Source organism: Achroia grisella, unplaced genomic scaffold, assembly GCF_030625045.1.
Source record: "Achroia grisella isolate CSIRO2021 unplaced genomic scaffold, CSIRO_AGI_Agris_v1 utg1847, whole genome shotgun sequence".
Taxonomy (NCBI): Eukaryota; Metazoa; Arthropoda; class Insecta; order Lepidoptera; family Pyralidae; genus Achroia; species Achroia grisella.
The window spans coordinates 1825821-1841203 of NW_026712687.1; the positions used below are offsets into that span (position 1 = coordinate 1825821).

Genomic DNA, 15383 nt, shown 5'->3' on the forward strand with positions numbered 1-15383 from the left:
GTTTTGGTACGTTTGAATTATGGGTACTATACAACTGATATAAATACTTAGATATATATTTTTTGCAAATACATACATAATATACATAGCAAATAACATACCGATACAAACAGTCATACTCATAAATACAAATATTTGTATCGTGCGAGGAATCGAATCCGTAACCATTGTAAGTAAAGCGGTGCTAAACCGCTAGAGCACCGAGGTCGTGGTGAGAAAAAGTGAACATGTCTTGTGTTCACAATAACGTCGCCAGTTGACAATGTTGACTACTCCATCTGGGATACAGCCGCGATGAAATGTTTGGTTCTCAATAACAATAAAGGGCGCCACCTTCACAAGATTATTGGTAGCTTAGTAAGGCAATAATTTTACATTTTCCATTTATTCTTTTTGATTCTTTATGCCGTAGCCAAGATTAAATTACACATAACATCGCCATCGGCAAAGAGAAATGAGGACTCACAATTACCTAAGTTTCGTAGCAAAGTAAGAAAACAAAGTTCCCAAAGGTAATTTATTGGGTCGCTCAGAAGTTTCGCATCAAAAAGGCTTGGGAAATTTAACAAACGACGTTGCCTTTCAAGAAAAAAAATGTTGAGCATTATATTTTATTTGCATAAAACGATTTTAATTATTTTTTTAGGGAGTTCGAAAATGAAACATACTCTATATAGATTTTCTGCACAAGTTACGTAGATACTTGTCACAGACGTTATTGCAAAAATGTAGTTTTAACATCAAACGTCGCCTCTGTTGCATTTCAATTTTCTTTATAATTATGTAATATACTTGTTTTCTGCGGTTTCGTGTGTGTAAATTTGACTTTGTTCTCTATATTATTGGAGAAAAATATTTAACTCGATAGTTTGCAGTACTTGTCAAAAAATATATAAATTTCATTTTTAAAAATTATTAATGTATATAAGGAACTTCACATAATAATTATTCAGATTTTTTTTTGATGTTGAAAAGTTAAATTATTTAAAAATAAAAAAATCATTTATCTAAAAATATTTTTTAGGTTAATTTAATTTTATTTTGAAATAAATATTATTTTATTTGTTGTTTAAAATCACGTGTTTTTTTTCTTAACACAATATACAAAGGAATTTAGTATTTAATCCTCTCTAAAGTAAGTTTAAAAACATATAGCCATTCTATCAACGCAAAAATAATGCAATATCCTCGAAAAAAATTTGCGGTGAAACCGCAATTTTGTTTCACAAACAAAAGATAAACCGGGGAAAGCGTTAAGATCAAATTTACATTCCCCTTGGATACTTTTAATGTTTCCATTATAAAAAAAAAATCCTTACGATAATTGCCTTATCCGCTGATATAATCGGTTAAACGGTTTCCGATACAGTGATATCTGAATTACAAATAAATGGGAAATTTTATGATATGGAATTCAATTTTTTTATATCCCTAACTAGGGTCTCAAAAAACCTGAAAGTAAGTTTTATTTTATCAAACTATACAATGCTCTTGGTCACAGTTGGCTTTTACAGCTTCACCGAACAATAGCGCAGATGGACTTATGAAGCGGTTGAAGGCCAACTCCTGTCTAACAAATAAGACTTTAGTCTGAGGGCACCGCTAGCCTAAATAACGCGTATTGTAAACGGTCAATATTATTGGCTGTCTACATCTGAGGGCACCGCTAGCCTAAATAACGCGTATTGTAAACGGTCAATATTATTGGCTGTCTACATCTGAGGGCACCGCTAGCCTAAATAACGCGTATTGTAAACTGTCAATATTATTGGCTGTCTACAATACCTTCTTTTACCTTTAAACACGATGCTTGATAAGGTAGGCAAATTCATAAGGTATTGTCAACAGCCAATATTGTGGCAAATCCGATACTTGACATTTCCTCATTTAGCCAAGATTATTTATTTCCAACTTGAGCTCCTGCCCCTTACTACTAACGTCTTATGGATTAATTTGGTTTTCTATCGATTTTTTTTCTGTAAACAGAGAGTTGGACAGATATTTAAATTAACACATATTTTTTTGTTCACAGAGAAGTAAATATGTATTAACTTTGCAATCTTCAGCAATATGTTATGGTAGTAGTCAGTAGACTAAGGCTAAATAGTAATCTATACTTAGAACTATACTTAAAATTATGTATACTTGGTGTACGGTGTGAATTATATGGAGATGACTGTACACGAAGCAAACCAAATATAATCTTATAAGCGTGAAAATTTACAAAAACTGATAGATATATATCACTATTGCACGCTAACATTATTAAACGGACTGTAATAAAATTTGATATTTAGATAGGTATATAATTTTCTATATTTCTAGATATCAAATGAAACACTTATTGCGGCCAATATAAATAATTAATAATTTATTTAATTCTACTCACAAATATGGATGTAGAAACAACTAGATGTAATATTTTTTAATACAATGCATAAAGTTACTATTACAACCAATATGATATGAGGAACTGGTGTCTAAAATAGCTATAATCTGTAATACAGATCACCAGGCCCCCAACCGAATGTATAAGTGTTGTAAATGAAGTAAATTACGAAGATTATAGTACAATAAACAACACATAAAATCAATCGTATAGCAAAATACACAGGATGCGACTAGTAGGTAAGTAATATTAAGTAAATTAAAATAACCTAATTTACTACAAGTAAATTTGTACTTAAACACAACGTTTAACAATACCTGGAAGTAAATAAATTTTCCCAACAATGTAAATATTTCATCTCATAAATATACATTAATTTCATGAATAATTTATTGCGATAAATATTTACACGTTTAATCAAATTTTGTTGCCACACGCCTCAACTGTTAATTATGATCATAGTTTATTGTTACGAAATTCCTTCATGATATTGTATTGTTCAAAATATTCGTTGAAAAGTTTTTAATCAAAGTGTAAAAGATGTTATTCACTAATATTTCCTTTTGATTGAACTGGAATAGTATTTCTGTCTCATCTATTCTGACGCAAAGCAGCTTTGTAAGGTCAAGCAGTAATCACACTCCTTATCCCTTCAAATCTTGAAATTACAGGATATGGAAGCATGACTTCTTAATTCTATGGAATGGCAACGAATGAGTGGTTTTTAATGACTTTTAATGGGACGGAGCATCCGCCTGGGTTGACGCTGTACACTGGCGAGTCACCAGTGGACGATGATGGGATGAGCAAGAGGTAAGTTAGCAAATCGTGATGAAATTATTTCATAAAACAAGCTTAGTTTGATGCTAAATTGCATTGTGTGGATTGTCCAGGGTTACTAATATTTATATATTAATATTATTTACAAAGCGAGTATACGGTTCATATTAGTTATGTAAAAGAATATAAACCACAAAATAATAGAAACAATTTATCAATAACTACGCAATTGAACAAGAAGAAAGTGTTCCTTGCAAAACGCCATCTCATTCTGTTATTTGTAATCTACATAATTCGACCCTTAGCAAGTTGGGGGTGGCATCGAAATTGAAAGATTCCCCTTTTTAATAAGACGAAAAATTGTTAAGACTTCGTAGAGATTTCTACCTTCGACTCCATTATTGAAATATAGAAGGCATTCAAGAATGAGACGAAAATATACTTTTAATACCCACTCAATTATTATAACTTTTCAAGTTTTGATACGGCGTTTTGAAAGATTAATATTCATTGTTTTTGATAAAAAAATGACAACAATTCTTATAATAAATTGACTGAAACTTAAATAAATCATGTAAAAGTTTAGTTTTTTTTTGTTCCACATAATAAATAAAATTTCTCTTATGATTTAGAATAAGAAGTATTGAAGTCTAGGCAATAAAACTCAAATCTAATTACATCTAAATCTCTATTGTATTTATCCGTGATTATAAGTTCATAAAACAGGGTTCTATTGATATAAGCAATACTTTTAAGATATAATCAAATTAATTACTACGGTATTTTAAAAATGCAGAAAGAGTAACATTCCTCACTTCTAGTCTCCTCACTACTAGAAGACTATTTGACACGTCCGTCGTTGGTTAGTAATTTAGTTAAAATAAATAAAATTTTATAGGAGATATTGGGATTATCGACAATTCTCATAGCACGTCTCTCAAAAGGACGGAGCTGGTGGATACCAGCTCGGTCCAGGTGCTCCTGACCAAAGATGAGAGCAGTACTCCATGTGCGGCCGAACTTGAGACTTATATAAGAGGAGTCTCTGGTCTGCAATGAAGTACCGCCTCGCTCTATTAAGCACACCGGCTATTTACATGCAGTAGAACTTATCTTGATTAAAAATGTGTGTGATACTGTTTTTATTAATCAATATAAGTATAACCACATAATATGTTACCAGATGTAAGTTATAATTAGCGTTTTAATTTATTTTTAGATGCAACTTCGACGCTGTCACTTAATCCCCGTTTTTGCTGTCTTTTTCATTTGTTGTTTATATAACAACAGCAGCCTATTCCTTGATAACTAATCCAACACTTTTTCACAATCAGATCAGTAGTATCGGAGATAAATCTGAATTAGAGCTAGAAACAGAAATAATCTTCATTCAAATAATAATTTAATACAATCACTTTTGAATAGTAATTTTTTCTTCTACTATTTAATCGGAACGCAGACTCATCACAAGAAGAATGAGCAAGGAACTTGCTGTTGTGTTACTCTTTTAAATAAATGTTGTTAACAATTACATTTTAAGGATTGTGTGTGAATACAAACTGCCAAATAGCAAAGTTGACATAAAAAAATAAATAGTTATTTTAGTACTGGCGGCGCGGGTGAAATAAATATTGTTTGATTTTGATTTAAGTGGACTGTATCTAAATAATCTGACGGGTACGTGGATTGACACGATACACTGTTAGGTTGGTGATTGAGAACTGCTTGTGAGGATGGAACACAAAGAAAGACAGTTCTGGTAAGGAAGGAGGCACAGTACCTTTGAATTGTAGGTTGCAGTGCGGCGGCTATCGGTGTCTCCAGGTCCCAGCTACTTGCTTCACAACAATGGCACAAACACAATGGTCTTAAACACACTAGAGCGATGCGGTGGATTAAAATGTTTAGTAATTATCACGAATTACAAAAAACTTGATCTTAAGCGCGATCAAGGCGGGAATTCAATGTCAACTTCAGCGTTCAATTTTACAGTGACGCGCGAGCGCGATATGTCACTTTCGATACAAGCGAATCTTCTCGCTCGCACTTAAAACAAAGGTATGTGCGGGAATAGGAGAGGATAAAGGAATTAGTGTAGTGCCAATCCTTAGAAAATTAACGTTTCGTACCACGCTAAATTATTTATTTGAACAAACTATTACTAATAATAATTATACAATGATAAACAAAAATGTAATGTTATATGGCGCAACCATTCCCCCCGCCTTGAAGGGACGCCTTCAAAGTAAAAATAGAAACTTAAAATAAACTAAACCTTAACCTAGAACTCGTATTAACTAAAACTAATGTCTAGGTAAGGGGCACAGACGTACAACCGGGCGCAAATAGGAGCCGGTTGCAGTTTTTACACGAACAACCCGAATTACGCCGTCAGAAGCCGGAAAGACCTCTTCAATAACCCCTAAAGGCCAATGAAGTGGTGGCGCGTTTTCAGTACGTACAATTACAACAGTTCCGACAGTCATCTGATTGACGGGCGTATTCCATTTTTCGCGAGATTGTAATGTGTGCAGGTACTCCGCTCTCCATCGCTTCCAGAACGTTTGCACTAATCTGTCTAATAATGCGTGGCGTGAAATCAAAGAACTGTCAGCTATTTCTGCGGCGGGCAAATATTTCAACGGAGTAAAATTTAAAAAATGTGCGGGTGTTAGTGCAAGCGGCTCTGACGGATCATTAGATAAAGTCCGACATAATGGTCGAGTATTCATGATTGCCTCTACTTGCGTGAGTACCGTAATCATTTCCTCAAATGATAAAACTTGAACCCCAACGACCCTGAACAAATGCGTTTTCAAACTTTTTATATTAGTCTCCCAGTTACCTCCGAAGTGACTAGCAGCGGGAGTGTTGAGAAACCAAGTCAGGCGGTTTTCTGACAAGACGTGCGCAAATTCGGTGTTAAAATGTTTAGAGCTCAAAAATGCGTGAAGTTCCGAAAGCGTGCGTTTTGCTCCAATATAATTAGTGCCATTATCGGAGTAGATATGAGCTACAGGACCACGACGAGATAAAAACCGTTTAAGAGCTGACATGAAACTTGCTGTACTTAAATCTCCTGCCAATTCTATATGGACGGCGCGGGTTGTTAAACAAACGAATAAACAAATATAAGCTTTAGTAGACCGTATGCCACGACCACGTGTTATAGTTATTTTGAAAGGACCAGCATAATCGGTACCTGTGTGCATGAATGGTTTTAATGTTTCAAGAACACGACAGGGTTTGTGATCTGACATTTCTGGAAATGTCGATTTCGGACGAAGTTTAAAACAAGGTACACATTTGTGCACTCTGTGGCGAATCAAGTTGCGGGCAGATAAAATCCAATATTTCTGCCTTAAAATAGACATCAGTAAATCAGGACCAGCATGACAATTAACTTTATGGTGATAGTCTACTAATAAATCCAATATATGATGTTTCCGGGGAAGAACAATAGGGTGTTTCTGATCAAAATTCAAGTTCGAATTTCTCAAACGACCACCGACTCTAATTATACCTTCTAGAATGAAGGGTTTGAGTCGCTGAAGTGATCGGGAACAAAATTTTCCATTTTGTAAATTGTTAATTTCCCCATGAAAATACAAAGCCTGTAATTCTCGAAGGATTACAAGTTCTGCGTAATCTAAATCTGCTGCGGTTATGAATTTTAGCGGGGTTAATAATTTTGCGAAACGACAGACATAAACTACGCAGCGAAGAAGCTTGGACCAAGAAGAAAAGCGATTTGCCAGAGCGATGAAAACCGATTCTTCTGGCGGTGTACGAGTAACAAAGGAGAGTTTCTTCTCCTCAGGCGGGTCCATAACAGCAGAAGGATTGAAAGTGGTGACTGGCCATTCCGAAAAGGTGGATTTAGCCCACTGCGGGCCGTTGAACCATAGGGGGTGGTGAATTATTTGGGCAGGAGTAAGCCCTCGCGATAGACAGTCGGCTGGATTGTCCGAACCAGACACGTGATAAAAATTGTGCGGTGAAAGCAGAGATTGAATTTTAGAAACTCTATTCGCGACAAAAGTATCCCACCTGTGGGGCGATGCGTGGATCCAACATAAAGCAACTGTTGAATCAGAAAATGCGTGTATTGCCTTAATTGGATAGCGGTTGTTAACAGCGGTAACAATATTATTAATTAAATTAGCGAGCAAAAGCGCTGCGCAAAGTTCGAGTCGGGCCAACGACACGACCTTGCGGGGTGCAACCTTAGATTTTGCACTTATAAGATGCACAGTACTCACACCATCATTCTCGACGTGGAAGTACACAACAGCACCATAAGCCTTTTCACTAGCGTCTGCGAAGCCAATGATGTTCACCACACTACGTTTTGTGATGTCAACATGGCGCTGTAATTTAATTTGATCTAGACTGGGGAGCTCATCCCTGAAACGTGACCATTGTCTGACGATAACTTCCGGGGGGGCGTCGTCCCAATCGCAGTTGCATAACCATAACTCTTTGACAAGAAGTTTGGCAAATAATATAACGGGTGCTACGAAACCCATTACATCCCACAATCTTGCGACACAAGATAAAATGGTGCGTTTTGTACACTTTTCAGCGGGCGTGCAAATTTTTAAACTAAATAAATCTGAGCTAGGAGACCAGCACAGACCCAGAATTTTATGCGTATCAGACACATCGAATTCTACGACCGACGAAAGTCGATGTGTTGACGGAATGGAATTTAAAACTACTTGCGAATTGCTCGTCCATTTGACAAGATCAAATTGTCCGGCCTTCATGAGTGAGATGATCTCAGCAGCTGTGACGATAGCCTCATCTTCACTATCTAGACAATATACTAAATCATCCATGTACAGACCGGTGTGAACCGCTTCCTTAGCTTTTGGGAACGATTCGCCTTCGTCGGTGGCTAACTGCTTAATAGTACGCAGTGCAAGAAACGGACTCGATTTGAGTCCAAAACAAACGCGATTAAACTGATAAACCTGGAGAGGTTCGTCAGGCGAAAATCTATACAATATGCGTTGAAATCTGCGGTCACTCTCTCTAATACGAATGCAAAGAAACATTTGCCTAATATCGGCAGAGAGAGCTACTGAAAATAATCTGAAGTTAACTATAATATCAAATAAATTGCGTTGTAAATTCTGTCCATTATAAAGAAGATCGTTGAGAGATACGGACGTGCTAGTTTTAGCGCTAGCATTGAGTACGACGCGCAATTTAGACGTGAGTTTATCCTTTCGAATAACTCCATGGTGCGGTATTATATACGAAGGAGCATTACTATCATCATTAACGGGTGCGGGTGAAATATAACTCTTATCTAAATACTCCGTAATGACGTCATCATAGGCTTGCTTGAGTTCAGGCGAAGCCTGCATTTTGCGTTCGAGACAAAAGAAACATTTCTCGGCTAATCGACGCGAGTCGCCAAGAGAATGTGCATTACCCTTGAAGGGAAGCGCGACGGTATAACGACCGTCGTCCTCGCGAGTGGTAGTGCCAGCATAAATAGCTTCACACTCCTTGTCGTCCGGGCTGAGAATCGGTGCAACATTCACCTCTTCCATTTCCCAGAATCTACATAGAACGGATTCCATCGTGGGTTCGGTAACACAACAATGCGCGGTGGTAGTGTAATTACAATTATCTAACATATTAGACACGGAAGTATCGGTATTTGATCTAGCGGGAGCTGAACCTACAATAACAAAGCCTAATACGGTCTCAATAGCATACGGCGAGACGTATGCGGGTTGACCTTTAACCTTACGGGACAATATTAAATGCGGGAAAATTGAGGCACCGATTAACATGTCAATGTTCCCAGGAGTAGCGTAACTATCATCGGCTAAAGGCAAATTTTTAAAATTTGAAAATAATGAAATATCGACACTAACAGTCGGTAACCGTTCGGTTATTTTATCTACAACTAAGGATTCCATATCAAATTTAATATTACGATTAAACCGTGAAAAGAATTTTATATGTACAGAACCCTGTGTGGCCTTTGTTGTCCCTCCTATACCTTTAATCGAAAAGGTTGTATTCTGTATACATTGCAATCCCAAGCGATTACAACAATCCCTAGTTACAAAATTACTTTGAGAAGCACTGTCCAATAATGCTCTAATATAATGTTCGTTACCGTCTCTATCGATCATTAAAACACGAGCGGTGGCTAACAATACTGTAGTAGGTACGCGAGGCATATTTTTATTAACATTGTCTGATAACGTGCATAATGCTACGTCTTCCGATGCGCGGGATACGGCGGGTGTCGGCGGGGGTGAGTGCGGGGCGCGGTCCGTGCAAGGAGCCGGTCGGCCGCCGCCGCCGCCACCAACAGCGGGCTGCGTGTGCGACGAGTGCGACGATAGAGGTCCTGTGAACTTGGCACACGATATTCAAAAATCGACTTTTTTTTTTAGAGTTCTGACATCCTTTTGAATAGTTCTAGAGTTCTTTATAATCATTTTAAATAGTTCCGATGTTTAAATTAAAAAAAAACAAATTTTAAAAAATCGTGCGCTAAGTTCACGCAGCGCACGAAATCACGAAAATCACAAATTTCTTCGGAGTTCTAGCTTGCTTTACAATAGTTCTACAGTTCTCTATCAGTTATATCAATAGTTCTAGCGATTAAAACGAAAAAATCGATTTTTGAAGTTTCGCCGCGTCCAAATTATAATTCATATAAGAAAAGATCAATTTCCGACGCGAGTTCTAGCCGATCTGATAATAGTTCTGGGCAGCATTCTCCGAGTTCTACAGAAAAGCTTCATAACATTTTCCTGGAAAATAATTATTTTGCAAGTTATTGCAAAAAATATAAATCTACAAAAAAAAAAATTACGAGTTCCAGCTGATCTGATCGGAGTTCTGGGTAGCGCTACCTGAGTTCTATCGAAAAGTCTAGTAACTTTTTCCTGTGAAATAATTATTTTCCAAATTATCGCCATTTTTAACTTTTCATGACTGACTTATAGGAGAATTTTTTTTACGAGTTCTAGTCGATCTGATCGGAGTTCTGGGTAGCGCTATCTGAGTTCTATCGAAAAGTCTACTAACTTTTTCCTGTGAAATAATTATTTTCCAAATTATCGCCATTTTTAACTTTTCATGACTGACTTCAAGGAGAATTTTTTTTACGAGTTCTAGTCGATCTGATCGGAGTTCTGGGTAGCGCTACCTGAGTTCTATCGAAAAGTCTAGTAACTTTTTTCTGTGAAATAATTATTTTCCATATTATCGTCATTTTTAACTTTTCAAGGCTGACTTATAGACTTTTTTTTTACGAGTTCTAGCCGATCTGATCGGAGTTCTGGGTAGCGCTACCTGAGTTCTATCGAAAAGTCTAGTAACTTTTTCCTGTAAAATAATTATTTTCCAAATTATCGCCATTTTTTACTTTTCAAGACTGACTTGTAGGAGAATTTTTCTTTTGACGAGTTCTAGCCGATCTGATCGGAGTTCTGGGTAGCGCTACCTGAGTTCTATCGAAAAGTCTAGTAACTTTTTCCTGTGAAATAATTATTTTCCAAATTATCGCAATATTCCAAATATCTTGAAAAGTAAAAAATGGCGATAATTTGGAAAATAATTATTTCACAGGAAAAAGTTACTAGACTTTTCGATAGAACTCAGGTAGCGCTACCCAGAACTCCGATCAGATCGACTAGAACTCGTAAAAAAATTCTCCTTGAAGTTAGTCATGAAAAGTTAAAAATGGCGATAATTTGGAAAATAATTATGTCACAGGAAAAAGTTACTAGAGTTTTCGATAGAACTCAGGTAGCGCTACCCAGAACTCCGATCAGATCAGCTAGAACTCGTAAAAAAAAAATCTCCTATAAGTCAGCCTTAAAAAGTTAAAAATGGCGATAATTTGGAAAATAATGATATTACAGGAAAAAGTTACTAGACTTTTCGATAGAACTCAGGTAGCGCTACCCAGAACTCCGATGAGATCGACTAGAACTCGTAAAAAAATTCTCCTATAAGTCAGTCATGAAAAGTTAAAAATGGCGATAATTTGGAAAATAATTATTTCACAGGAAAAAGTTACTAGACTTTTCGATAGAACTCAGGTAGCGCTACCCAGAACTCCGATCAGATCAGCTGGAACTCGTAATTTTTTTTTTTGTAGATTTATATTTTTTGCAATAACTTGCAAAATAATTATTTTCCAGGAAAAAGTTATGAAGCTTTTCTGTAGAACTCGGAGAATGCTGCCCAGAACTATTATCAGATCGGCTAGAACTCGCGTCGGAAATTGATCTTTTCTTATATGAATTATAATTTGGACGCGGCGAAACTTCAAAAATCGATTTTTTCGTTTTAATCGCTAGAACTATTGATATAACTGATAGAGAACTGTAGAACTATTGTAAAGCAAGCTAGAACTCCGAAGAAATTTGTGATTTTCGTGATTTCGTGCGATGCGTGAACTTAGCGCACGGATTTTTAAAATTTGTTTTTTTTTTTTTTAATTTAAACATCGGATTTAAAATGGTTATAAAGAACTCAAGAACTATTCAAAAGGATGTCAGAACTCTAAAAAAAAAAGTCGATTTTTGAATATCGTGTGCCAAGTTCACAGGAGTGACGATAGATCCACTACGCACGTAGTCGCTGTGACCGAACTACCACTGAGTATGTTCGCGGTGGAGGTGGCATTACTATGCTCAAAGTGGAGCATAGTATGATGTTTTGAGTCACATTTGTGACATCGACTATTTGAGTTACAATTAAATACACGGTGATTTTTACTTAGACAATTAATACAGTAGGAATTAGATTTAACAAATCGGAAACGATCATTAGGCGTTAAATTTCGAAAACCTGGACATTTATATAAATGTTCATGTTTTATGTTACACAATGAGCACTTAGGCTGCGGATTAGCGGTTGTAGTATAAGAGTATGTAGATTTATGTTGCATAACTTTCGATGCCGCATCCATACGACGATCGACAACTTTCTTAGTAACTTCTTGGTTGCTTGAAGAAGTGCGTTGCAATATTTTAATGTGATCGCGCACAAATGACACTAATGTATCGAAAGATGGGATGTCGGATCCCCGTTTATCTAGTTCGAAAGCGCGGGCGGTTTCGGAATCTAATTTCTTTAACGCGGTATACAAAAATATAAAATCCGAAAGATTATTAATTTTTAAGTTATTTAACGCGGATACTGAAGTTGCGAATTTATCGAGAAATTGTTCTAAATTATTTATATTTGATGAATGAAAGGGCTTCATTTCGAATATTTGATCTAGGTATGATGATGCGAGCAGTCTCTTATCTTCATACTTACTAATTAAAGCATCTAAAATGACCTTATAATTTTCAGAACAAGGGTTTATACCGGCAAATACAGAACGAGCTTTACCTGTCAGTTTACCCATCAAATAATGTAATTTTTCCGAATCTGACAATCTAGGATTGTCATGAACTATGCTTTTGTAAGCTGTATAGAATAAAGACCAGGATCTCAGATCTCCTGAGTATTCCGGAATTGGTATGGGGGGCAGACGAGGCCTGTCCTCATCCCTATTATGCTGATGATGTTTGACATCAGGCGGTACCTCTAGCGATCTTGCGGCTCGTTTTATACGGCAATACAAATCATCAAATGCCATGAGCGGTTGATAATTAATAACATATTTAGGATTCAATTTAGATTCTAAAGTATTTATTTTATCTAACATAGTTTCGAAATCCGAGCGTAATTTGTCAACTGTTTCGATCTCACACAAGAATGTTTCTCTTTCATATTCACTAGAAAGATTATGAGTCCTATCTGTAATACTTTGTATGCGAGAAAACATTAAATCCTTTTTAGCGAGTAACAGGGGTAACTGATTGACATCCGACATGATGAACAACCTATAAATACAAAAACTTGTTTGTACTAATAAATATATAAGAAAGCGGTGCGGTGGAGAACAGATAAATACCTACACAAGTTACGTGCGGTGCGGTACGGTACGGTGCGGTGCGGTGCGGTGCGGTGCGGTGCAATGAGAGCCGGCAGTACACAATGTACTTACAATTAAAATACGAAATAATAAACCACAACGTACTCGTGATAAGAATCTGTCAAATATTTATATTAAACAAAGCGATGTCTGTTTATTACAGCGTAAGCAATGTCTTGTTTATTACAGCGAACTAAATTCAAAGTCTATGCCGCTAACCTATTCAATAGTAGACCGGTAGAAAGCGATAATATTAAGCTATAATATCGTATGCGTCTCAGCCTACCCTAAGGGGGCCTGAGGATATCAATATGTAGGTAGATAGACTACCTACAATGGCGCGAAAGTAATTGATAACTACGAATATAAATGCGGTGACTACAAAAATAAAGTTGTTTTACCTATAGTTAGGTTAAAACAATGCGGGAGTATTACAACAAATCGTAAATACCTACTATTACTTACGATGCGAAATTGAGTTGACACGGAATTTGATATGAATCTATCAGGTAGTTGTACCTACATGTACCTACGAGATTCTAGAAACATCGATATAACGAAATAAAGAAAATGATGTAGTAAAATACAAATTAATTGTATGCGTTTGTACGAAATATACCTAGAAATAAAATATCTAGTGTGGTTTAACCAAATAATTACAATATTCGGCTCGAAATGGACCACTAAAATAATGGCGGCGCGGGTGAAATAAATATTGTTTGATTTTGATTTAAGTGGACTGTATCTAAATAATCTGACGGGTACGTGGATTGACACGATACACTGTTAGGTTGGTGATTGAGAACTGCTTGTGAGGATGGAACACAAAGAAAGACAGTTCTGGTAAGGAAGGAGGCACAGTACCTTTGAATTGTAGGTTGCAGTGCGGCGGCTATCGGTGTCTCCAGGTCCCAGCTACTTGCTTCACAACAATGGCACAAACACAATGGTCTTAAACACACTAGAGCGATGCGGTGGATTAAAATGTTTAGTAATTATCACGAATTACAAAAAAACTTGATCTTAAGCGCGATCAAGGCGGGAATTCAATGTCAACTTCAGCGTTCAATTTTACAGTGACGCGCGAGCGCGATATGTCACTTTCGATACAAGCGAATCTTCTCGCTCGCACTTAAAACAAAGGTATGTGCGGGAATAGGAAAGGATGAAGGAATTAGTGTAGTGCCAATCCTTAGAAAATTAACGTTTCGTACCACGCTAAATTATTTATTTGAACAAACTATTACTAATAATAATTATACAATGATAAACAAAAATGTAATGTTATATGGCGCAACCAAGTACTAATAGGTAGTTTACAAAATAAATTAGTCATAGTGATCAGACCAGACCAGTCCCTACGAGCAGCACCCGTTCACAAGTATGACGAATATCCAACTTCACTAACTCTTATAATATTACTATAGATATCTAAAAGATCGCATAATCTAGCGATATGTCGGCAAATTCAAAAATTAAGAGGCTGCAAGGAAAGTACGTGAGGAGCAGATTTTTCATGCAGTCCACTTCTCCACGTCGAGGGCCCTTGAAACCGCCAGGGTGCTCGCCGAGAGTAGTTCATTGTTCTATGGTATAATAGGCGACGCCATTTTGTGTGGCGCTTTATACCACCCCTGGGTAGGGTGACCGTAGTTTACCACTGAAGTAGGACATTGGAGAACATTGGGCATCTGTAGAAATTTAATCATATTTGTAGATTGTAGATAGTATGTTATAATAAATTTACTAAACTGATATTATAAAAATATATGTTTCTTTATGTTTGTAACGGTTAAACACAAAATATTCCTCTTTCGTGCGGTATATAATGTATAATAATAATTAATAGAAAATTTTATGAATTCATATTATTAATATTTCCTACATGGTGTAAATTTTAAAAGGCGTGTGTGAGTTGAAACAAATGCTTGTTAATTATTACAGCTTGATATTTTATTCTTATAAAAAATATTGTACTAAAATAGTGCAGTTCTCATGTACCATAAAATAATTTTGTACAAAAATGTCAAACTATTAATAAAGCTAGTGTAGCTAGCTAGCAAGATGAGATGTAATTAAAAAATTGTTGTTCCGAAAACAAAAAAATACATCATCTTTTGTTGAACTTTTGCTATTTAAATATTAAAAGTTTGAGAATTCATTCAGTCAGGAATATCCTATTATATCAGAATAAGTGGTGAGCCGAGGTTGGTAGGTTTTTGTTTCATAATACAGTTT

At 36.2% G+C, this 15383-nt stretch overlaps 1 protein-coding gene across 1 annotated transcript; it reads right to left on the reverse strand.

The window, feature by feature from the left end:
* Positions 1 to 5472: 5472 nt before the first annotated feature.
* LOC131841585 (uncharacterized) lies at positions 5473 to 12806 on the reverse strand. Its single transcript, XM_059189906.1, has 3 exons — positions 12557 to 12806; positions 9267 to 9548; positions 5473 to 9014 (listed from the first exon to the last, which is right to left on the reverse strand). Exons 1-3 carry the CDS (start codon positions 12804 to 12806, stop codon positions 5473 to 5475), a joined length of 4074 nt encoding a protein of 1357 aa, XP_059045889.1.
* Between the last annotated feature and the right edge of the window lie 2577 nt (positions 12807 to 15383).

Coding starts and splice junctions, on each gene's coding strand:
- LOC131841585 (XM_059189906.1), bottom strand. CDS start 12,806: ATGGCATTTGATGATTTGTATTGCCGTATAAAACGAGCCGCAAGATCG. Junction 9,549..12,556: donor TTTGATGGGTAAACTGACAG/GTAAAGCTCGTT, acceptor CCAAGTTCACAG/GACCTCTATCGTCGCACTCG. Junction 9,015..9,266: donor ATTGGACAGTGCTTCTCAAA/GTAATTTTGTAA, acceptor ATTTGCCTTTAG/CCGATGATAGTTACGCTACT.